Below are 23,655 nucleotides of genomic sequence, written 5' to 3'. Positions count from 1 at the left end.
TTCTCTATTTCCAGCATCTTTATCTTTGCTTTTCTCTCTTTAAAGTTTATGAATGTATTACACATTTAGAACTGTTTTACTGGATCTAGGATGGTAGATTGGAAAGGTCAGGAATATGTGCTGCCTATGCTCCAGGACCAACCTCAAATTTGGGCACATTACCCACATGAGTACTACTTGCAGTGGCCCTGGTAGTTCCCAGAAATTACATTGTTACCCTGACAATCCACCCTGGTCTTAACAGCACTATGCTGGCAGCAGAGCAATGAATCATTTATACTGGTTGACTCACTATCAGAGTGGCCCATGGTTCCTGGCTTTTGAACACTGCTTGGGAAAACTCTCTTCTGAGTTCATAAATGCTGTTTCACTTAGTATTTTTGTATTTGAAATAATGAGAATCAGGGAAATAGAAATAAGAAACAGCATTCATATTGGATCAGGCTGTCACTCCAGGAATTTGAGAAAATCATTGCAAATGTATTACTATGAAATGGTTGATTTAGAGTTGCAGATGCTGCTTAGGACTATGGCCAGAATTGTTATTCCAGTTAAATATCTTTGACTGCATATGATCCATTACTGTACCAATATTTCATCTTTTTTTGTTATTTTACAGATGCAAGTTTCCAAAAATAATACTGAAAAGAAAAGGCCAAAAGTTAGAAAAAGGAAAAGGTATGCTTTTTCAGGATGAAAAAATTTTTAATTTTTAAATTTAAGTTTCATATAAGAAGAATCTCTTTTCTCCTATCTATCCCAGTGGTTTTAGAGCATGAGACTATACATGGCAACCATTACCCTGGATAGGTCTTTAGAAGTAGGTGTGGGTTTGGGGGAGTCATGGGGCATTAGGGAATGAACTCAGAACTTGTAAACACCATCTAGGCATTCCAGCTCTGTCTTATGAATCACCTAGCCCTATTTAAATGCATATTTTAATTAGAAGGTATTATGATGAAATTTAAATTTGTATGTTTTAAATTTAATTATTTTATGACAGTCCCACTGATTTGTGTTGAAATTTTTCTGAAGAATTAAATTATAGGTAATAGTCTTTTAGTATATAAAGAAAAGTATGTTTACATAAATGTCTTGAACCACAATTCAAGTGATCATTGTGCAAGAAAACAGATGAGAATTAAATTTAAAAAATAGGTAACATAACTCTGAAAAAATCAAACCCTCATAATGACTTATAAGTACCAAAATGACAAGTTTAGTGTTTACCAATGAACTAGCTTTATGATTTATTAGTTATACTTTTGTAGATGATGACCTGGGTTATTAAGAGGTGTCCTATTCAAAGACAAACACTTGACCCTAATAGTCATTTTCTTATTTTAAGGGGATAAATAATAATGTTAAAAATACTTTCACTGTTCTACCTGTTATAGTAACCCAATAATATTGGTAGGGGGGATGTATCATAGTTATCTAAAAATAATTGTAGCTTATTTTTTAAGCTAAAAAAGTATGGTTTTGTAATGTTATTATACATATTTACCTATGTTGTCAAGTTTCTTAATTTTTCAGAATTTAATAGATTCCTGGGTGGGAGAAGTATTACATTAAATAGTTCATATAAAATATCAGGCAGATAAGGGACCAGAGTGATAGCTCAGAGGTGGATCATTTGCCTTGCACATGGCAGACTTTTATTTGATTCTTGGGACCCCATATACCATATAGTCTTCCAAGCCCATCAGGAATGATCCCTGAGCATAGATCCAGGAGTAAGCCATGAGCACCATGAGATATGGCTCCCAAACAAATATAACAAAAATAATAATAAATAAAATACGATATCTGGTAAATTAGTAATTTTTAAACCTTAAATCAATATTATCCTACTTTATTTTTCATTGTATCATGTTGCCCTGGTTTCTATATACACAAGGAAAAGGGCCTGGAGATAAATATATATTAATATTCAATAATTGCTAATGAATATGTATGATTGGTCATTTAATATCCATAATTGATGTTTGGAACTAAATCTGACAAATTCTCTTTCTAGTGCAGAGATTTTAAAAGACTTTTTCGAAAATGTTTGTTCAGATGATGCCTTATCAAAGGAAAACATGGGTATGTGAAGGCCTATTCTGCTTTTAGTTATTTTAATCTATGTGTAATTCTAAATGTAGATATAGTCATACACATAAAGGAAAAACAGTGTTTTTTTTTAATTGTTCTTTATATTGATACACAGACAAAGATTTTCCAATTGTCTTTAGTTTTCTGTTCACTTGAGTTAAGTTTCTTCATTTTTGTCATTTTTTTTAAAGTTTATAGTTAGAGTTGCAGAAGGAAATATGTTGTCAGTACATTTCAATGCAGACCTCTTCTTTCTGAATGAGGCCCTAGAATGCCAAAGTGAAAAATGAAAGAAAAAATGCATTGGGCTGTTCAGTTGGCTTGTCATGGGTATTAATACATAAGGAGAGAATTTTAGTTTTCAAAAGTGATTATGTGCTCTTCCTCTATTGTTTTGAAAAGCAGACAAATGCTTATTTGTGGGGTAGAATTGGCAGACATGCTGAGAGGTTTCAAAGTCCATTAAAATCCTCCAAGTTGTCTGTGCCATGCACAGATCTAGTGACACTGCCTTTCAGTTGACTGTATAAGCCATTCATCTTTAACCTTTAGTCTTTAATCATTCAACCAAATTAAAGTCAGCAGAGTAAAGATAGAGTAGTACATTATTTTGTTAAATCCTTCTGTTATTCTTTTAACCCACTACGAATTTTGTTGTTTTTATTTTTTTAACTTTATTTTGTTGCTTATTTCCTACCAATTAAGTTTCCATTTCTGGGCTATTTTTTCAGCCACACTTGATCAGTTCAAGTATTTCTGTTGAAAGGCCAAAGATCATTTAATCCCTTGCCAGACTCAGCACTGCAGGTTAGGGTTTTGTATCCCTGAATATGTATCTCTAGGACATAAAGAATACTACATCTTAGCATCTTTAGTCTGGAAATTACTCTTCCACGTAAATAAGCTAATACATGTCAGTGATTATTCACTTACAGGGAGCCCCTTTCAATGATCAAAGATTCATGCTTAGTGCAATAACTAGGATATGTAATCAATTCAGGTATCTAATGACTAGATGAGTGAACAATGGAGGAATGGCAAATGTGAACAATGGAATACTATGCAGCTTCAAGAAATAATGAAATCATACAGTTTGATGCAACTTGGATGGAACTGAAGGATCCAATGTTAATGAAGTCAGAGAAGGTCCAATACTGGATGATTGCACTTATCTGTAATCTATAGATTAAATTGAAAAGAAAATGCAAGGAAATGCAAGCAGGAGCGACTAAGCGGTGCCAAGGCCAGGTGTGTGCACTGGAGACCAGCCTCAGAGGCCGCCTGGGCTGTCCCTGAGCCCAGCACCATGAAGCAGGAATCCATAGACACAGCACCTTCTTCATCTGCCACATCACCACCTTCTTCACCATCTGCACAGTCTCCCCAGAATGACGTTCGAAAACCCCAAGCTCTGTGGAGTTTCAAATCTAGCTCTCTGGTGTGGAGGCCCCACTTTGCCTACGAGTGACAGCCATATGGGCTTTGTGTGTGGCTATAGCTGCTGCTTATGACAAGGAAATATGTTCCATCAGGGCAGTGAAAGGATGCCTAGCCCAGTGGTGACCATCCTGGAAGATCATGTGGGCTGCACCTGGGGTAGGACATACCAGGTTCCAGAGGAGCAGGAGAATGAGGCATTGAAATACCTTGAAAGTGCAGGAAGCAGTGCTCAGAGGCTATGATATCCAGAAGATGACCTTCTACCCTCAAGCAACCCCTGACCAGCCTCTCAAGGCATTGGCCTACATGGCCACACCACATAATCCTGAATATCTTAGTCCTGCACCTGAGGCCATTGCTACATAAATCCTGGCCTGTCACAGCTTCTCAGGCTTGAGTATTTGCTGCAGCTGGCAGACTTCATGCAGCTTTGCAGGCCTCAAGCCCAGAACAAGCACTTGGCAGCTATTGTGGATGCTGTGGGCACCATGCTGCCTTGCTTTTGCCCAGTGAGTAGGCTCTGGCACTGGTCTAAGAGGTCACACCCCTGTGGGAAGTGCTCACACAGATATAGAGACCCAATTTCTTCTTCAGTGCACACAGACTCTAAACTCTTAGCTAGAGTTCAGGAGAAGATTTAGCAGCAGCGATTCCTCTCTCTAAGGCCTTGTCTACTTTTCTGCAACCTCTTGTCTCTCACCTTACACTGACTACTTGGAACTATTTATTGAACCATGTTGGTGTGGAAGGCAGGATGGGGGGCCTGCCTTGGACATAGGAGCCCTGTTGAGCAATATCTCGCTCTGGTGCCTACTGCATGACTAGATTCCCTCCAGTGCTGCTGCTAATTTCATACTCTTTAGACTCTCACTAACCCAAGGATCTTACAAGAGCCTTTGGCCCTCGGCTTCTTGACTCAACACTCCCCAATTCTGGGGTTTACCTGCAAAGGGGCTGCTCTCTCCAGAGGTTCCAAAGAGCCCAGCTAGATCTGCAATCTAAGCAGTTGGTTTTGGGTCTATTAGCCTTTCTGCTTCACTCATCCCTTTTTCCATATTGTCTATACCTCTGTTTGTGCCCCTCTTGTCTTTGTCCCTCTTGTCTGTTGATTTGTTTCTGAGTAGCTCATCACTGTTGACCCTGGAACCTTCCCAATATGTCCTATACCATTCTTCATAAACTCACCTTATAATCTGTTAAAATAAAAAACTAAGGCAAGTCATTGGTTTTGGATTATAGACAGGAAAAGTCAGGGATGGAGAAAAATTGAAGTGAAGAAAAGTAAGAAGAGGTGAACAGGAGGTAATAGGGCCAGAAGTCAGGAGCCTTGGACATATTGGGTATATATAGATATATATACAGAAACATATATACATATACATGTATATATAAACTACAGAGCCATCAATACTATAAACATGGACCCAAACTAAAATAATTAGCTTTCTTTGGGAGTTTACACCCAGTGATGCTCAGGCCATACACCTAGCTGTGAACTCAGGAATTATTTCTGGCATTGCTCTTGGGATCATATAGGATGCTATAGATTGAATCAAATATGACATGTACAAGACAAGTACCTTACCAACTGCACTATCTCCCTGGCATCAAACAAAAATTATTAAACTTAAAAGTGTTCTTACTAATTATGCTGACTGGGATGGAGATAAGAGAAATCAACACGATTTATAAGATTGTATTTTAACACTGTGTAATTAGAACACTGTTATAGACATATTTGAAAATAACAGTGTCTAACTTTAATATTTGGGAATGAGGAGAGAGTGCAGGGAGAAGGAGACAACCACAGACACAGGAGCTAATGAGAGGAGATTCAGCAGCCTGATTAAGTTTCATCAAGGAAGCATCCTACACCAGGTCAGTGGTCCCACAATGCCACTCCAATTCACTCCACAACTGTACATTTCTTCTAATCAGTAAGCCCATCACATAAAGATAATCACTAACATGCAAAGGTCGCATTGGGAAAGTAACGCAGAATCCTCCACACTTAGTGAATGAAGAAGATAGTTTTGAAGACCCAACATATCAATCACCTATATAGTCTCTCTAATAAGGACTTTATAGAGGAAATGTTAAGGATGTTCAAAGAACTTAAAGAAACCATGGAACAGACAGCCAATAAGATTCAAGGAGATATGAGAGTAGAAATAAGAAAATTTCAAACAGAAATAACAAATGAAAAACTTGGTAAGCAAAATAAAAAACTCGCTGGAATGCCTTACCAATAGAGGAAGAGCTACTGGGGAAAGAATCAGTGAACTGTAAGATGAGCAGCATAACTCCTCCATACATTAGAAGATGTTCAAAAAGAACCTTAAAATTAATGAAGAGAAGATAAAAATATGTAAAAATAACTGAACAGACAGTAATGAAACTCTAGGATGAATTAAACAGAAAAAAGATAAGAATTATTGGGGTCTCAGAGCATCAGAAGAAAAACTCATGAAGACTCAGCAATCAAAGTCAAAATTGCTGAAAAGTTCCCAGAGCTGGAGTGCAAGTTCTAGATAACAAGAGAAACCCAAACAAAAGAACCCAAGGCACATCCTAGTCACAATGATGTCAACCATGCGTAGGGATAGAATACTGAAAGCAGCAAGACCAAAAAAGGAAATAACACAAGGAAACAACCTTAAGATTTATAGCATGCTTATCATAAGCAGCCCTTCAAGGTACGAAGGCAGTGGTGGTGTCTAGTCCAGCCCTTATGGAAAACAAAATGGACATTCCTAAAAAAACTGGAAATTGAGCTCCCATATGATCCAGCTATACTACTCCTAGGGATATACCCTAGGCACTCAAAAACTCAATACAAAAATCCCTTCCTCAAACCTATATTAATTGCAGCATTATTTACCATAGCCAGACTCTGGAAAAACCAAGATGCTCTTCAACAGATGAATGGCCATAGAAACTGTGATATATATACACAATGGAATATTATGCAGCCATCAGGAGAGATGAAGTCATGAAATTCTCCTATATATAGCTGTACATGTAATCTATTATGCTGTGTGAAGTAAGTCAGAGAGATAGAGATAGACATAGATTAGTCTCACTCATCTATGGATTTTAAGAAAAATTAAAGACATTGAAATAGTTCCCAGAGATTAGGACCTAAAGAACTGGCTCAAGATAGGAAGCTCACCACAAAGAGTGGTGAGTGCAGTTGGAGAAATAATTTTGCTGAGAATTATCATTACAATGTCATTGAGTGAGAGATGTAGAAAGCTTGTCTCGAATACAGGCAGGTTGGGGGCAGGAGATGATGGGGGACATTGGTAGTGGGAACATTGCACTGATGAAGGGGGGGTATTCTTTTATGACTGAAACCCAACTACAATTCCATTTGTGATCATGGTGTTTAAATAAATATATTATTTTAAAAAATTTAAAAATAGAATATACTGTTTTAGTTGTTTTTTTTTGTGTGTGGAGTAGATGAACTCCAAAGTCTAATAACTAAAAGATTACTTATCAACAATCTATTAATAGTCACTGTTAATTAGTTTTAGTGCCAGCTTCAGTAGACTCTTTATATAAAAAAGTAGCAGTGGGCTAGAGTAATAGCACAGTGGTAGGGAATTTGCCTTGCACGCAGCCGACCCAGGAAGGAAGATGGTCTGAATCCTGGCATCCCATATGGTCCCCCAAGCCTGCCAGGAGCAACTTCTGAATGCATAGCCAGGAGTAACCCCTGAAATAAAATAAAAAAGAAGCAATGATTTAAAATCCAGAAGCTGGAAGGATAATACTTAACTTGCACTCACCCAACCCATGTTTGATTTTTGGAACAACAGATGATCTTCTGAACATCTACAATATTGGTATTCAAAATTCAATTCCCTACATCTAAATATTGTTTTTCTTAGGTCCTCAGAAGTGAGCCCTGAGCACAGCTAAAGGGGATCAAAAACCTCCCTAAATAAAATAAATACATTTTAAAAACTTTAAAATAATAGCTATTTTACTGAAACCATTATTTCTCTTCTTTTTCTTTTCTTTCTTTTGAAACCATTATTTCTTATTAGAGATAGGAAAAAGACTGATTAATTTTATATAATTAATTTATGCCATATATGAAATTTAATATAAAAGATACTTTTTATATCTTTAACTTTTTTTGAGTGTATAGCAGCTGTAATGCTACCATTCTACTCTCAAGAACAAATTGAAACAAATCAGGGAAACTACAGGATAGCTAGTATTGATAGATGATTGGTCATGAAATCAACTAAGGCATTCATTCTGTTTCTCTCTTGGAGGATATCATTAACCAATTTTTATAACTTAGTTTATAGATTACAGTAACCACTATATCTTCAGAAATATTTTTGAACTTTAACAGAGTACACTATAGAAAAACCTATTTAGAAAAGAAAACCTTCCATTGCTCTGGAAGAAACTGGAGATAGTCCAGTTAGAAATCCTGATTCATTTCGAGCCGGAGAGATAGCACAGCGGTAAGGCATTTGCCTTGCAAGCGGAAGGATGGTGGTTCATATCCCGGCATCCCATATGGTTCCCCGAGCATGCCAGGGGCGATTTCTGAGCGTAGAGCCAGGAGTAAATCCTGAGCACTGCCTGGTGTGACCCAAAAATCAAAAGAAAAAAATCCTGATTCATTTATGAAGTCATACATTACATATCTGCCTTTAATCAAAAGTCAGTATACATATTTCCCCAGATTACATCAAAATATAGACTACAATGCCATTCAGTAGTGATATTCATTACTACAAATTGATTGTATGTTAGTCTAGCTAAAGAAATATAAAGATATTTGTGAGCCATTTCTCCAACAGCTTTGCTCAAAATCCATCTTCCAAATAGTGCTTTAAATGTCAATGTCAATTTCAGGAGGCCTAGCATGAAAAGTAGAAAAATATAGCATCTGTGAGTAGGAAAATGGAGTTTTTCAATAGCTACTTGAAGTACCAGTTTACTTAGAAATTTTCCACAAAGAGAAGTTAGTTTCATTAACTTCTTAATTTTAATAAAAATATATATTCCTATAGAAAATCAGAGACAGTAGATCTGGTGTTACATGTATATTATTCATTGATTTTGTTTGCTTCTGGGCCATACCCTTGGTGCTCAGGGGGTCCCTGGCTTTGCACTCTGGGTCATTCCAGGTGGTCCTCAGGTTCCCACATGGAATGTTCTGGCTGGCTGCATGAAAGGCGAATGCCCTACTTGCTGTAATATTGCTCAGGCCTCTACATCTATATTTTTAAAATAAATTTACCCTCAAAAATTTGAATGCCAATATTGTAGAATATTTGTGCTCTGTGTTCTTATGCTTAAACAGTTGCTACAGAACACAATATACATAAGTCCAACTGAGATATTAATTACATTGAGTTTGCTAGTTTGTTTTGGGCCCACACCTGATACTGCTCAGCACCTACTCCTGTCTCTGTGCTCAAAATGGCTCCCTGTGCCTAGGCTCAAACCAGGGTCAGTTCTGTGCAAGGAGAATAACTTCTTATACTATCCCTCTATGTTTGTTTTATTTTCTAAACATAGGAGATTATTTAAGGGGCAGAATAATGGCTTATTAGAAAGATTTTTTTCAAAATATACAGCTTTTCTCTAATATTTTTACCAGAAAGATAGCTACCCAGAGAAGCTAAATGGTCTATTGATCCATTAGTCAGAATAGCATTAATTGAGTTAGGTTAATATTAGCTAATAGCTAATTGAGTTAAAATAGAATTGAATTTCTTCAATGGCAATACAAATTTTATCTCACTAGGTTCAGTGAATTACTAAACTTTCACCTCACTTAATACATTTATGGCAGTAAAATGTATATATTATTATGCAATAAAGATATTTAAAGTAGAACTAGATTTGTCTATGTTTAGTTTAGTAACTTAATCGCACATTTTCAGCATTATAGTTCTAATAGTTTTTAGTCACATTGAAAATTGTGACCCACCCACCCAATACCCATCAGATATGGGGCTAATCTCCAAAATATACAAGACACTGACAGAACTTTACAAGAAAAAAATCCCATCAAAAAATGGGGAGAAGAAATGGACATTTTGACAAAGAAGAAATACAAATGGCCAAAAGACACATGAAAAAATGTTCCACATCACTAATCATCAGGGAGATGCAAATCTAAACAACTATGAGGTACCACCTCACACCCCAGAGATTGGCACACATCACAAAGAATGAGAACAAGCAGTGTTGGCGGGGATGAAAGGAACTCTTATCCACAGCTGGTGGGAATGCCGTCTAGTTCAACCTTTATGGAAAGCAATATAGAGATTCCTCCAAAAACTGGAAATCGAGCTCCCATACGACCCAGCTATACCACTCCTAGGAATATACCCTAGGAACACAAAAATACAATACAAAAAACCCTTCCTTACACCTATATTCATTGCAGCACTATTTACCATAGCAAGACTCTGGAAACAGCCAAGATACCCTTCAACAGATGAATGGCTAAAGAAACTGTGGTACATATACACAATGGAATATTATGCAGCTGTCAGAAGAGATGAAGTCATGAAATTTTCCTATACATGGATGTACATGGAATCTATTATGCTGAGTGAAATAAGTCAGAGAGAGAGAGAGAAAGATGCAGAATGGTCTCACTCATCTATGGATTTTAAGAAAAATGAAAGACATTCTTGCAATAATAACTTTTAGACACGAAAGAGAAAAGAGCTGAAAGTTACAGCTCACCTCATGAAGCTCACCACAAACAGGGATGAGTTTTGTTAGAGAAATAACTACGTTTTGGACTATCCTAATAATGAAAATGTACGAGGGAAATAGAAAGCCTGTCTAGAGTACAGGCGGGGGTTGGGTGGGAAGGAGGGAGATTTGGGACATTGGTGATGGGAATGTTGCACTGGTGATGGGTGGTGTTCTTTACATGGCTGAAACCCAAACAAAATCATATATGTAATAAAGTTGTTTAAATTAAAAAAATAACAGAAGGCTCAACTAGCAACAAACTGCTTAGTAAACCCTCAGACAATGACTTAATGCCCCCATTGTGAGACATAACAGTTTCACAAATCTTCTTTTACTAAAGTATTTTCAATAATTTCAATTGACATTTAATTGTACCAAACAATATAAAATAAATTATTTTGTGCTTGCCAATAGAACAGACTTGGGATTAGTGGAAGATTGGGGACTACGGTAGAGAGAATGTTACACCGTGGTGGGCTTGGTGTTAGAATATTGAATGCCAAAAACAATTGTTTTATAAACAACTTTGTAAATGATGTAATAAAAATATAAAATTATATAAAAAGAAAAAAGAAAATTGTGACCCATAGTCTACCAGTTTCTTGCTGTTTTTGTAAATAAAGTTTTATTGGAAAATAACCTCTCATTTGTTTTTGTACCTGTATATGGTTTTCTCTAGAATAACAGAATTAATTGGTTTTGATGAGGAATATATGATTCACAAAGTCAGCAATATTTATTCTATAGCCATTTATAGATAAAAATCCTGACACCTGGTCTATAAATATCTTAATGATTTTGGGTACTGATTTTTTTTTTTTGGTTTTTCGGGCCACACCCATTTGAGCCTCAGGGGTTACTCCTGACTAAGCACTCAGAAATTGCCCCTGGCTTGGAGGGACCATATGGGATGCCCAGGGATCGAACCGTGGTTCTTCCTTGGCTAGTGCTTGCAAGGCAGACACCTTATCTCTAGTGTCACCTTGCCGGCCCCTGGGTCCTGATTTTTTAAATAGAAAATAAAGTAAAACAACTTCTAATGAATTTTTAATATTTCAGAAGGACTTTATATTCATATAGCAAGAATGTTACCAGTATGTTTAAGAAATAATTATAAAATATTTACACTGAAATTTGTATTATATATTACCTAGTCCTTGTGTAACACGTAATGTTTTGAAATATTTTTTCTCTTGTAACATTTAGATTTACTTTGGGAGGGGTGGTTAATATTATAAAGTAGATAAAATTATTTTAAAAACAATCTTTGTTTCACCTTATTATTCTTATTTACTTAGCTATTGCTGAGGCAGAAGCTGCACTAAAAGAGCTAGAACAAATGCTACAGGAATCACTAGAACCCACAGCAACTCCCGGTGAATCTGAAGAGGAACACAAAGAGAAAATAAATACAACAGAAAAGGTTGGTAGTTATTTTCAGGCTTAAGTAGAAATGTCACATTCCGTAAGTGGCATTTTTACTTATGAAAAATTATCTTATGTTATAAATTTAAGTCCTTGTTATCATTAAGTGACTAATTGGAAACCAGAATACATTCCTCAGTCTTTGTAAAAATGCCTATTTGAACAGAGAAGCTCTTTTATATTAGATCTTTAAGGCTGAAATGAAGAAAGAAGACCAAAGGTACCACTACAGAGAGCTATCTTATTGCTGAAAGTTTTGACAGGAAAGGGGACCTGAAAAAAGGCATCTGCCTGGGAAATCTCCTTGTTATGGTTCATACAGAAGCCTAACTTCTAGACTCTAGAATCTAGAGAGACTAGCCTTATTTGTCACACCAGAGGTAGAATTTTCTTTATTGGCATAGATTTCTCCACTCTTATCTAAATGTGTCCTCCCCTTTGATCTGTCCCCAACCTCTTTGCTACTGTACTGAGCTGATAATGATTTTGTGTGTGTTTAGTTGTCTTCAATGAGGTAACATAAATTTTAAGCAGGTGGACAACTTATTAGCACATTAACTGCATATTTCTATAAATGAAACAAGTGAACAAAGCTCAGACTATTTCTACTGAGCAACTGTGTGATAGGTGTGAGGAAACATAGGTCTAGGTGGGCACTTCAAACGGCAGTATAGGTGTCCCATAAGTAGCTCAGGGGGGAAATGCCAATGTGGAGTCATGTTTTTAAAGTTATAGTCACTCACTCAATCATTTAGCATTTCAGATACTTGGAATCAAAAGAGCGTAGTTGCTTTGAACACTGATTCTGGAATATTATGCCGATATTCAAATCCTGATCCTATAACTGAGGATTTAGGTAATTTGACAAAGTTGCTTATAACTTCCTTAGATTGTTTTGAAGAAAACCAGGAAAAGACCATTACATAGTAGCTGTTATAATTGAGAATGATAGTTACTAGAGAATAAGGAGGAATATTTTCTCGCTTTGTCTCTCCCCACATTTTCACTTGAGCAACTGACTCTTTAAGACTACTCTCACAGTCAAAAATAAGTTGCAGGCTGGAGAGATAACACAGCGGTAGGGCGTTTGTCTTGCACGCAGCCGATCCAAGATGGATGGTGGTTCAAATCCCATCAACCCATAGGGTCCTCTGAGCCTTCCAGGAGCAATTTCTGAGTGCAGAGCCAGGAGAAACCCCTGAGCACTGCCCGGTGTGACCCAAAAACCAAAAACCAAAAAAAATAAAAAGTTGGATTTGTATATGGACATGGTAGTGTACACATTTTGTTATACTACCCAGTTGCATGATGTCATTCAGATCTTCAAGAATAAACATAATTCTTGTATACCTCCTTTAAATCCAGGAAATTAATAGAATTTACAGTTAAAGAATGAATTGAAAAACGTTGATGTTTTCTTAATTAGCACAAGCAACTTAAACTTTTACCTGAATTTGCATATTTCAAGGAATTTTTCCAATTATTATAAATTTTAAAACTTGTCATATACTTATATATGCCTTATATATATCTCTCCTTTTATTATATAAAATCAATAGATTGGTGACTTTTATGTTATATACATCTAATTATATCTACATATACTGACCAGTTTTAGCAAATGTATTTTATTTGAACACCACCTGGCATTGTGCAGTTTTACTGTCTATGAAATGCATCTTCTTTCAAATATAAAGTCAATCTGATTTTTTTAGAGATGTCCTGGAGCTTTTACAGCCCAAGAATTAACTTCTGTTTTGCCATTATATCTAGTAACTTGTAGAACAGAAAAATACTTCTGATTTATTTTTGCTTCTCGATGATGTATAACATAGTTTTAATATATTATCAGTTTTAGCAAATTTGAAAAAGCAAAGTTAGCAAATATAATTTTTCTTTCAAAAGATACTTAGGAAATATAGAAATTAACTATTTTAATTGACTGGCATGTAGGTGAGTGTCTACAGCTGACTGGTTCATAACCATTCTTCACACTAAGGTCTGACATTTGTACCTGTTTAGGATTCTGAAGTCCTTTTCACCTTTAAGTGAGAATAACAATAAAATTAGCCATCAAAGCTGAACAATTTTCAATCTTAAAGAAACGATTGTCTCAAAAATTTCTTTTCCTTGAGAGCTTGTTTGGAGGTTCTAGCAGGGGAGCGCAGCTACTCGTATACCCTCAACCGAAGAATGGTCAATCTCTATTCGGGGAAGGCCGTCTTCTTCGACCTAGCGCGCAGCTTCAGGAGGGACGCATATGGAGCAGTGAGGGAGGAAGGGGACAACCTGCCTAGCCAGCCAGATCATCCGAATCAACCCGGGCGATCAATGGGGTGACAGATGTCGCAGCCAGATCGCCCTCACATCCTTTCCTATACATGGATGTACATGGAATTTATTATGCTGAGTGAAATAAGTCAAAGGGGGAAAGAGACGCAGAATAGTCTCACTCATCTATGGGTTTTAAGAAAAATAAAAGTCATTTTTGTAACAATCCTCAGAGACAATGAGAGGAGGGCTGGAACTTCCAGCTCACTTCATGAAGCTCACCAAAAAGAGTGGTGAGTGCAGTTATAGAAATAACTACACAGAGAACTACCATAATCATGTGAATGAATGAGGGAACTGGAAAGCCTGTCTGGAGTACAGGTGGGGGTGGGGTGGGATGGTGGGAGATTTGGGACATTGGTGGTGGGAATGTTGCACTGGTGAAGGGGGTGTTCTTTACATGACTGAAACCTAATCACATTCATATGTGTAATCAAGATGTTTAAATAAAGAAAAATTTTTTTTTCCTTCTGAAAGTTCATAATTCACTATGTAACAGGTGTGCTTTATTTTTTTATTTTTAGAAACAATATATTTTTTCTTATAACCTAAATACAGTGAAAGAGCCACCTAATAATTTTAAATCTGGGCATGTTTATTCTTTGAGCAGATATTCTTTAGCCTATTCTTAAAATTATAAATATCATAATGATATCCTTGTTCATTTCACATATAATGTTTGAAGTTGATTAAACAATTTTACAATGAATAAGGGTAATGATCTGAAAAAATAAACACACGTATAATATAAATTTATTTCTATTTGCCATTGATAAAATTTTATGGGATTATTTTTCTCACCAATGTCACTTTCCTAAATATGTTCTTATTTATATAATATTAATATTGGTTGACATACCTTGACTTGGAAAGTGGTGAAGGGGAATTAACTTCAGGTTTTCATAAGATCTGAATAATTCACAAATAATCCATATACAAAAGGATCAATTTACTGGATAATTACTTGTACTAAAAGGCACATTTTTGATAAGTGAAAAATCTGTGTAATCTAAATACATATAGTTTCCACTATCTTATATTTCATTAGAAGTTAAATTTACCTTTATTGAAAGTTGAATTTGAGTCTCATATATGTGAAATTATTTTTATTAGTTTCTTATATCAAAATATTTCTGTTTTTAATTTAACATTGATACTTATGAGATTACCCCCAAAATATGATTAAACTGGGGCCAGAGAGATAGTACAGTGGGTAGGCGTTTGCCTGGCATGAGACTGAAGCTGGTTCAATCCCCAGCATTGTCATCCGAGCAGCATAAAAGTAATTCCTGAGCACAGAGACAGGAGTACCAATAGATGTAGCCCCCAAACTAAAACAATACATAAAATATTTTTAAAACTGTGACTAGACTATTTTAATTTGCATTCTATAAAATAATAATTTATAAAATAAGAACATATATTAAACACTGAGAATTAGAATCATTACCAATTTTTAAAAAGCATAAAATTGGGGCCCGGAGAGATAGCACAGCGGCGTTTGCCTTGCAAACAGCCAATCCAGGATCAAAGGTGGTTGGTTCGAATCCCGGTGTCCCATATGGTCCCCCGTGCCTGCCAGGAGCTATTTCTGAGCAGACAGCCAGGAGTAACCCCTGAACAAAGCCGGGTGTGGCCCAAAAACCAAAAAAAAAAAAAGGCATAAAATTGAAACAAAAATTTTATAAAAATTAAAGAGTAGAGACAACCAAAATAATAACTTATTCCTATTTCAAATACATGTTATACATGAGGTAGGAATTATTCCTAGCATAACAGCAACTTTGCATGACTTATGGTTTTGGGAATATTGCTAATATGTTTTGTTCAAATAATTAAACCTAATGTTTAAGCAAATTTAATGTTATTCTTATGAATCATGTGGTTATTTTCACAGTTATCTCAGTGCATCCCTGAAGCTTCTACATTTGACAACCACTATGAAGAGGACTATCTTATAGTTGATGGCTTAAAATTAACAATTGAAGAATGTTTTGAAAGTATAGATAATGATTCTAAAGAAATAGATGCTTTAATGTCTAAATTATAATTTTAATTTATTATTTTAAAAGTTGATTATAAAATATTTGTACCTCATATTTTCTCATAGATACAAGTTTAAAAGTGTCACATGATATGTATTATACCAAATTTTATATTTGAAATAACTTTTTACATAATTTTGGAGAATATCCAGTGTCCTTGAGAGCCAATCAAGTCATCTTTAAATTAATTCTAAAATGTTAGAATTTAAGAAATTCTCACATCTGCATTTGTAGATTTTTTTGTCTTAAATTTTAAATGTTTTATGAAGTCTGCTGTACAAATACATGATTTACAATGATTACTTAGACACGTTATTCGACTATGATTGTAAAAATTTCTGTAGTTTTTTTAAATTCTTAGAGATAACTCAAATCTTTTATAATAAAAGGACATGTTTGTATAGTGGAGCAAAGCTATTCCAAGATAAAAAGTAATAATAAAAACATTTACAATACAAGTGGAGACTATTAAAAAAAATGTCAGTTGCCTCTTTATATTGCAAATTGTCTTTTAACAATAGTTTACACAATTAACTGATTAGTAGAGTCTATAGGTCTTTATAAGACCAGAATCCTGTACCTTTTTTTTTACATAATATCTCTTGACAATGAGTATGAGAAAAAAAGAACAAAACCTTTAAGCATAAAGACATAATAAGGTAATTGTACTAAATATACTTTTTATAATAACTCTCCCTTAACTCTTTTCTGAAACCTTAATCTTTAGGGATTCCCATTAATAGCTTTAATAAGCATTAAACGCTGAACCAACCTCATCAAGCTGAGCAAAAAAGAGGAAGTTATTGTGGAGTTATAACTGCAATTCAGATATGGACCTGGAAGAAATTCCTGAATCTTGTTCTGAGCTATGTATTGAGGAGGGTCTATATACACAAACAAAAATAGGTTTCTTAATCAGTTCTGTATTACAGACCAGCGAAAAATCAGTCTAGGTCAATTGCTGCAATAATATGCAAATTGGCGAAGAGTTAGTAGAGCAGTATTTTATTCCATTTTCAATCTTAGGCTATGGTAGCTGATTTTGTTTGTTTGTTTTTTTTCTGAGAATTCTGGGTTGTTCCTGGATCTGCATGGACATGACTTGGCTGACTCAACAGACTCAGGCTTGATGTGTTTTTATGCAGACTCAAATGGTTCTATTTAGTTTTGTTTCTTTTACACTTTGTGTCAGTGGCCTTCTAGAGTTTGTTTTATGCACATTCAACTTTAGTATCGACTCTTTTATTTTTTTTTTACTCTGTTTTTTTCTTTACCTATTACTTCTATGGAAAAGGGCATTCCAAGCTCATAAAGATAAACTCAAAAGCATGAACACAGAAGAAAATGCAAGAGAACATTTGGGACTAGCTATTAGTTGAGTTATCTGGAGTAATGTAAGAAGGTAAAGCACAGGAGAGAAATATGCTTAGGAACAAGGAGACCATAAGTGAATACTTTTTTGGGGGGAACACACCCGGTGATGCTCAGGGGTTACTCCTGGCTATGTGTTCAGAAATCGCTCCTGGCTTGGGGAAACACATGGGATGCTGGGGATCAAACTGAGGTCCATCCTAGGTCAGCTGCATGCAAGGCAAATGCCCTACTGCTGCACTATCGCTCTGGTCCCTATAAGTGAATACTTTTAAGCAATGGAGTCTTGTGTAGACTTCAAAATGATAACACTAGCTGCATATGGAGAATGAAGTGAGAAGTAATAACACTGGACTAGTTAGAGGACTTTTAGAGGCAAGCTTTGGAACTCGGGGGATCCTGAATCATAAATCTAATGGGGAAAAGTAGGTGAATTTAAGATCAATTTTACATCAGTAAATTAGTAGGGCTTGGAGATTGGATATAGGGATGAGATAGAAAGAAGAATTAGGGATGCCAACAGCTTTCTGGTTTACAAGTGTTATTCACTGAGGTAAGAATACAGGCAGATGAGAAACAGGATAAATATTACATTGGGGACAAATGACTGAGTTCAGCAGGGATTTCAAGTTATTCATGATTTGACAAAGCCTGTATTTCAATACACCATAAGAACCAAAGTGAATAGGAGTACTCTGTCAACACAGACTGGTATAAAATAATGGTGGTATAAAATAATGAAGGTTATGTTCTTTTTTTGTTTGTTTGTTTCTTACAGCTGAATATACTCCATAACCTTTCAGGAAAAAAATAAAGCTTTATTTTTAAGCAATATGATGCTCTCTACACATTCTGAACAATGTCTCAAGAAGTAATTGGTTGTTCTGAGCATGTATTTGTGGAAGGGGGTATTTAAAGTCAACTATCAGGATGACCAGAAATATATTAGAGCTGAAAATTGTGCATGACTGACAAATTTTCCTACTATAAATATCCCTTGTTCAGAGACAAAACATACATCAGACTAGGTGCAGCAGTTAGACTATAGATCTAGAATACCTTCCTTCAGATGCTTGTGTTTGACATATCATTAGGAGATCCAACACAAGTTATTTAACTTTTCTGAGTAAGGTTTTTCCCCACTTTTATAAAGTGGAGCTTGTTGTTAAAGAAAACATTAATATACATAAAATACATATAACAATCCAAATGTTAGGACAACTATATAAATGATGTCTGAAACTATTGTTAGGTCAATGGATTTACCTGCTCCTATCAACAGAACTAGAAATGTCAGATCTATTTCTGGACAACGGAACCAAGGACTGTGTGTATCTGGCTATTACAACAGGTCTTTGATATGACCGGTATTACACATTTGTAACTAAAGCTTCTTACTTAGCCTAAAGAATAACAAAAGTCGGGGCCGGCGAGGTGGCGCTAGAGGTAAGGTGTCTGCCTTTCAAGCGCTAGCCAAGGATCAGGACCATGGTTCGATCCCCCGGTGTCCCATATGGTCCCCCAAAGCCAGGGACGATTTCTGAGCGCTTAGCCAGGAGTAACCCCTGAGCATCAAACGGGTGTGGCCGAAAAAACAAAACAAACAAACAAAAAAAGAAGAATAACAAAAATAAATTGCATCTTCCCAACAAGAAGTTAAGTTTTAAGTGCACTATTTATGCAAAATTTTATATGTGATGCATAAAGTAGTATGTCAGGGCTTTCTGCCAAGTTTTTAAATTGAAATAAAAGTCAGAGGGCTGGAGAGATAGCACAGCAGTGTTTGCCTTGCAAGCAGACGATCCAGGACCTAAGGTGGTTTGTTTGAATCCCGGCATCCCATATGGTCCCCCATGCCTGCCAGGAGCTATTTCTGAGCAGATAGCCAGGAATAATCCCTGAGCACTGCCAGGTGTGGCCCCAAAACAAAAATTAAACAAACAAACAAACAATAAAAGAGTGGAAAAATAGGCAAAAGTGTCTGCCATAGGGATTGGTGGTAGAGCTGGGATGACAGGAGGATAACTGGGGAAATTGGTAGCAGGAAATGAATATAATTGAAGGGATGCATGCTGAAACATCGAATGATTGAAACTCAACCATCAACTTTTTAACTTGATGCCATGGTGATTTAATAAAATTAAAAATTGCCTATATAAACAATGAAGAATTCACACTGTTCATTTTGGAATGAGTAATGTATCTTCTCTGGAGTGAATATGACCTAATTCCGTCCTTCTCGCATTTATATTATGCAGCATTTATAACTTACAGAAGACATTTGTTCATCAAAAGCTGAGTTTCCAGTTAGAATTGTCAACCGATTTTAGATTACCATTAGGTTAAGCTTAGCCAAGCCATTTTAATTTCACCATTTTTCAAAAAGCTGTCTCATTTGCCCCATAGTAGATATTTGATCTAACTTGAAGTAGAGATCTAACTGGATCTAACTTGATCTAACTGGAATTAGAGACTTCCAGTAGTTAAGGGCTTAGCTCTATCTTTATTGAAGATGATTTCTACAGATTCTTCTCAGGGTGAAGAGGGTTGGGTCACACCCAGTGGTGCTCTGGCGCCATTTTTGCCATAGTGTGGAAGAAAAGAGGAAAGAGGTCACTTCCACTGGTACTTAGGGTGGCCTGGAGTCATGGGGATTGTACCAGGCCACTTGCATTTTCTATAGTCCTTTGAACTATACCTCTTTTTTTCTGCCACTAGTAAGATAAAGAAGATAGTACACACCTGTAATCACAAAATGATATGTCTATCTACAGCCTTGAAATTAATGACTCAGTTTTACTTGTAAGTTCATTTACCTCTCAGTTACTCCATCAATATGATGCCCTAACATAGTTGGATCTAGTAATCCTAATTGCAGAAATTTTGTTACTCACTCTTTCTGGAATAACTTTATTTATATACCTAAGGTGGCCTAGAACGATGGATTCATACTCTTTTTTTTTATCATCTAATATACTTATAAAGTAACTGAAAATTTCACTATTTACTGACAATAGCAAAGGAGATATTTTTATTCCAGATCCTTCTAACTAGTACAATGTGCAAATATGGTCCCTCCAAGAGATTGAGATAAATTGATCCAAGAGCAAATTGAGCTTTTGAAAATAGCCGACTCCTGTGCTATCATTTATTTCCAATAGGATGGCAAGAAAAGACCTATATATAGTGCAATTGAAAAAGAATGATGAACTGGAGCTAGGGAGTTATCTAAAATTGTAGAGCAATCACTTAGTATTTGTCCTGAATTATATCACTAGACTGTACATGGTCCCTTGAGCATTGTCATTTTACCATAATATTCTTAATGTCTCTCAATAAGGTTAGAGAAAATTAGCTGATCTAAATAAATTATACCTTAAGCTTTAAGGGGGGTATTTTATATTCAAGGTCTGTGTATTAGAATTTTTCTGTCCCCTAATTGGTTGCACTCAAAGTGGTGAACAGAATGAAAGGCAGAGAGAGGGAAAGTAATTCTCAGAAAAAAAAAATGAATTAGTTTTTTTCTTTAAAATGTCTATAGTAAGTTATAATAAGAAGGGTTAGGGTTATGCTTAATAAAAGGTTTGTAAGAAGCCTAGAAGCTGCTGGTTTAGAAAACAAAACTTTCTTGGGGTTGGAGTAGTCATGCAAGTGGTAGGTCATTTGCCTTGCACACAGCTGACCTAGGACTGATGCTGTTCATTTCCCCTAGTGTCTCATATGCTCCCCCAAACCAGGAGTGATTTCTGAATGCATAGTGAGAGTAACCCCGGAGCATCACCAGGTGTGGCCAAAACCAAACAAACAAAAACCAAAAAAAGGAAAAGAAAAGAAAAAAAAAAAAAACCAAAGCTTTCTTGTATGTAGACTCTAGCCATAAAAAATTTACCAAATTAAACTATAGTTTGAAGATTTATTAAGTCTAGGGGTTGGTTTTTTAATCATAATAGGAGAGACAAAATCAAGGCCTACTGGTTTGCGGGGAAAGCATACCCTCAGGATAAAATACCTAATAAGATATGTGGCTATAACACTAAAATATTAATAAATGGTTTTTAGATCCTTCAACTGATTAATGTATCTGAACATAAAAATATGATACTACAACAACATAATGGACTCAAATGTGCTAGAAATTAAATCTAGGAAAAGAAATATATCTTTTTTTTAAAAAAAAAAAGCACATGATTTTTATATATAGGATGAACTGGAATCAAATACAAAGAAAAAACAACTAAATTGCAAAGAGAGTGATATTGCTTCAGTACTGTTAGCCTGAATGTAAAGATGAAAATGATTTCAGAAGTAAAAATGATTTCTGAGCCCTGTATGAGAATTATATTGAGACAATAGACATGGAGGCCAAAAGGACCATTCCATGATATCAAGCTTATCATGAAGACTAACTACCATGACAGTGATAATGAAAGAGAGAAATAGAATGCCTGTCCTGAACACTTGCAGGAAATGGGGGACATTGGTGGCGGGAAAGTTAACACTGGTAAAGAACAGTGCATATTTGATGACTGAAACTCAACTATGAATAATTTTGTAACCACAGTGCTTAAAGAAATTAGTTTTTAAAAATGCCTTAACCATAAAGAAAAAGGTACGTTTTAGTGTCTTCTGCAGATGATGATGAGGAATATCATGGAAATAATGTCTCAGAGGACAGCTAGGGCTATTGAAAACAATGGACTGCATACTCTTCTACCTTTCAAGGTCTAACCCAGAAATATTTTCTATTTCTGTGGCAGTAAGATTTGACTGATGTGCCTCTGAATATTTCTGAACTGTTAACAACCAATCTTTCACTTCTTCAATGTGTGTGTGTGTGGGGGGATGTTTGTGTAATTATCCTGTTCTTGTTATATCATTGCATATAGTGTGAGTGTAGAAAAGATATTTGACTTTTTAGTTGATAGTCTGAATTTAATATAGACATTATGTCATACATGTTTAACATGATATAATGACTGGGTGAAACTTCTGGGTATTTGATGAAGATGTAGATGTTTTTCATTGTAAAATAATATGAACCTTATGGCCAATGAGATGAAATGCATCTTATTAAAATATTGTTCATATATTTAAAAATCATTGTCCTTGTCCAGTTTATTTCCCTGCCTTTTAACTTTTGATTGATCCCTTCCTTTGATCAGAGAAGCAGAGAGGGAGTGATGGCATCAATTTGAGATAAAATTCCGAGGGCTATTCATTTTCCTTTGTTCCACAAGTGTATTCCAGAAAGTCTGTAGTTCCAAGAAATCTAACGACCTTGACTCATACCTAAAACCTACAGAATGAGAAAGCCCTTTTCAATGAAGGATATGTAAAATAAGGGATTGTGATCTTATGCCATTGAGATTTTTTGTGTAGTTTTTACTTAGAAATATTGTGGCAATAATTTACTGACAAACTTGGCTTCTTGTTGCCTGTAACAATTCTATGAGCCAGTTTATACGATCGTTTTCCAGTGGTCTCTGGTGCTGGGGTGGAAAAACTTCCAAATAGTTCTTGATTTCAAAGTAGAGCCTGAAGTCCTATCTTCAGTGAGCCCTCTCTCCAGATATCTCTTTTCTCTCCTGACCAGCCCAGAGGAGGTGGGTTTTATTGTAAACTACTTCATATTGCTTTATCAAAGAGACAGCATGGAAAAGAGATAAATAAATAGGATACCAGACCATCAATATAAGAGCTCATAGGAATGGATCTCTTTCTTTTTGGCATGTTTTTATCTTATAGAGTAGAATGTAAAGATTGAATCATAATGGTAGAATGTCTCATTTGACAGAAAAATTCGTACATTCCTCCACCCTTGTTCTTACCCATTTCTTAACATTTGCGTGTTTAATTATACATTTTTTGAGTAGCAAAATCCTTGAGTTCATTTTTTGTGTGTGTGTGTGTGGTTTTTGGGTCACATCCGGCAGTGCTCAGGAGGTACTCCTAGCTCCATGCTCAGAAATTGCTCCTGGCAGGCACAGAGGACCATATGGGACGCCAGGATTCAAACGGATGACCTTCTGCATGAAAGACAATCGCCTTACCTCCATGCTATCTCTCCGCCCCACCTCCCAAGTTCATTTTTACCTACTAGTTTTTCTAAGTCATCTAACAAAAAAAATGAGAGCGCCAAAATATGAGTGCATATTTTATTTTATGTCTTTGATTATAGTGTTTTCTAGCTGTTACC

The 23,655-nt window shown here is 35.7% G+C and overlaps 1 protein-coding gene and 1 pseudogene across 1 annotated transcript in view; both read left to right on the top strand.

The window, feature by feature from the left end:
- The window catches only part of ZCWPW2 (zinc finger CW-type and PWWP domain containing 2), a 118,499-nt gene extending 102,406 nt beyond the window's left edge, over nucleotides 1–16,093 (top strand). Inside the window, exons 5-8 of the mRNA XM_049766476.1 lie at nucleotides 620–678; nucleotides 2,021–2,088; nucleotides 11,586–11,710; nucleotides 15,941–16,093. Coding sequence (XP_049622433.1) covers nucleotides 620–678; nucleotides 2,021–2,088; nucleotides 11,586–11,710; nucleotides 15,941–16,093 — 405 coding nt within the window. The remainder of the gene's footprint in view (nucleotides 1–619; nucleotides 679–2,020; nucleotides 2,089–11,585; nucleotides 11,711–15,940) is intronic.
- Nucleotides 3,363–4,178, top strand: LOC125998177 (glutathione-specific gamma-glutamylcyclotransferase 1-like; annotated as a pseudogene).
- Nucleotides 16,094–23,655: the final 7,562 nt, after the last annotated feature.

The sequence above is a fragment of the Suncus etruscus genome, chromosome 20, assembly GCF_024139225.1.
Source record: "Suncus etruscus isolate mSunEtr1 chromosome 20, mSunEtr1.pri.cur, whole genome shotgun sequence".
Taxonomy (NCBI): domain Eukaryota; kingdom Metazoa; phylum Chordata; class Mammalia; order Eulipotyphla; family Soricidae; genus Suncus; species Suncus etruscus.
The sequence above is the reverse complement of the archived record's forward strand: the minus strand, read 5'-3'. Positions and strand labels throughout refer to the sequence as shown.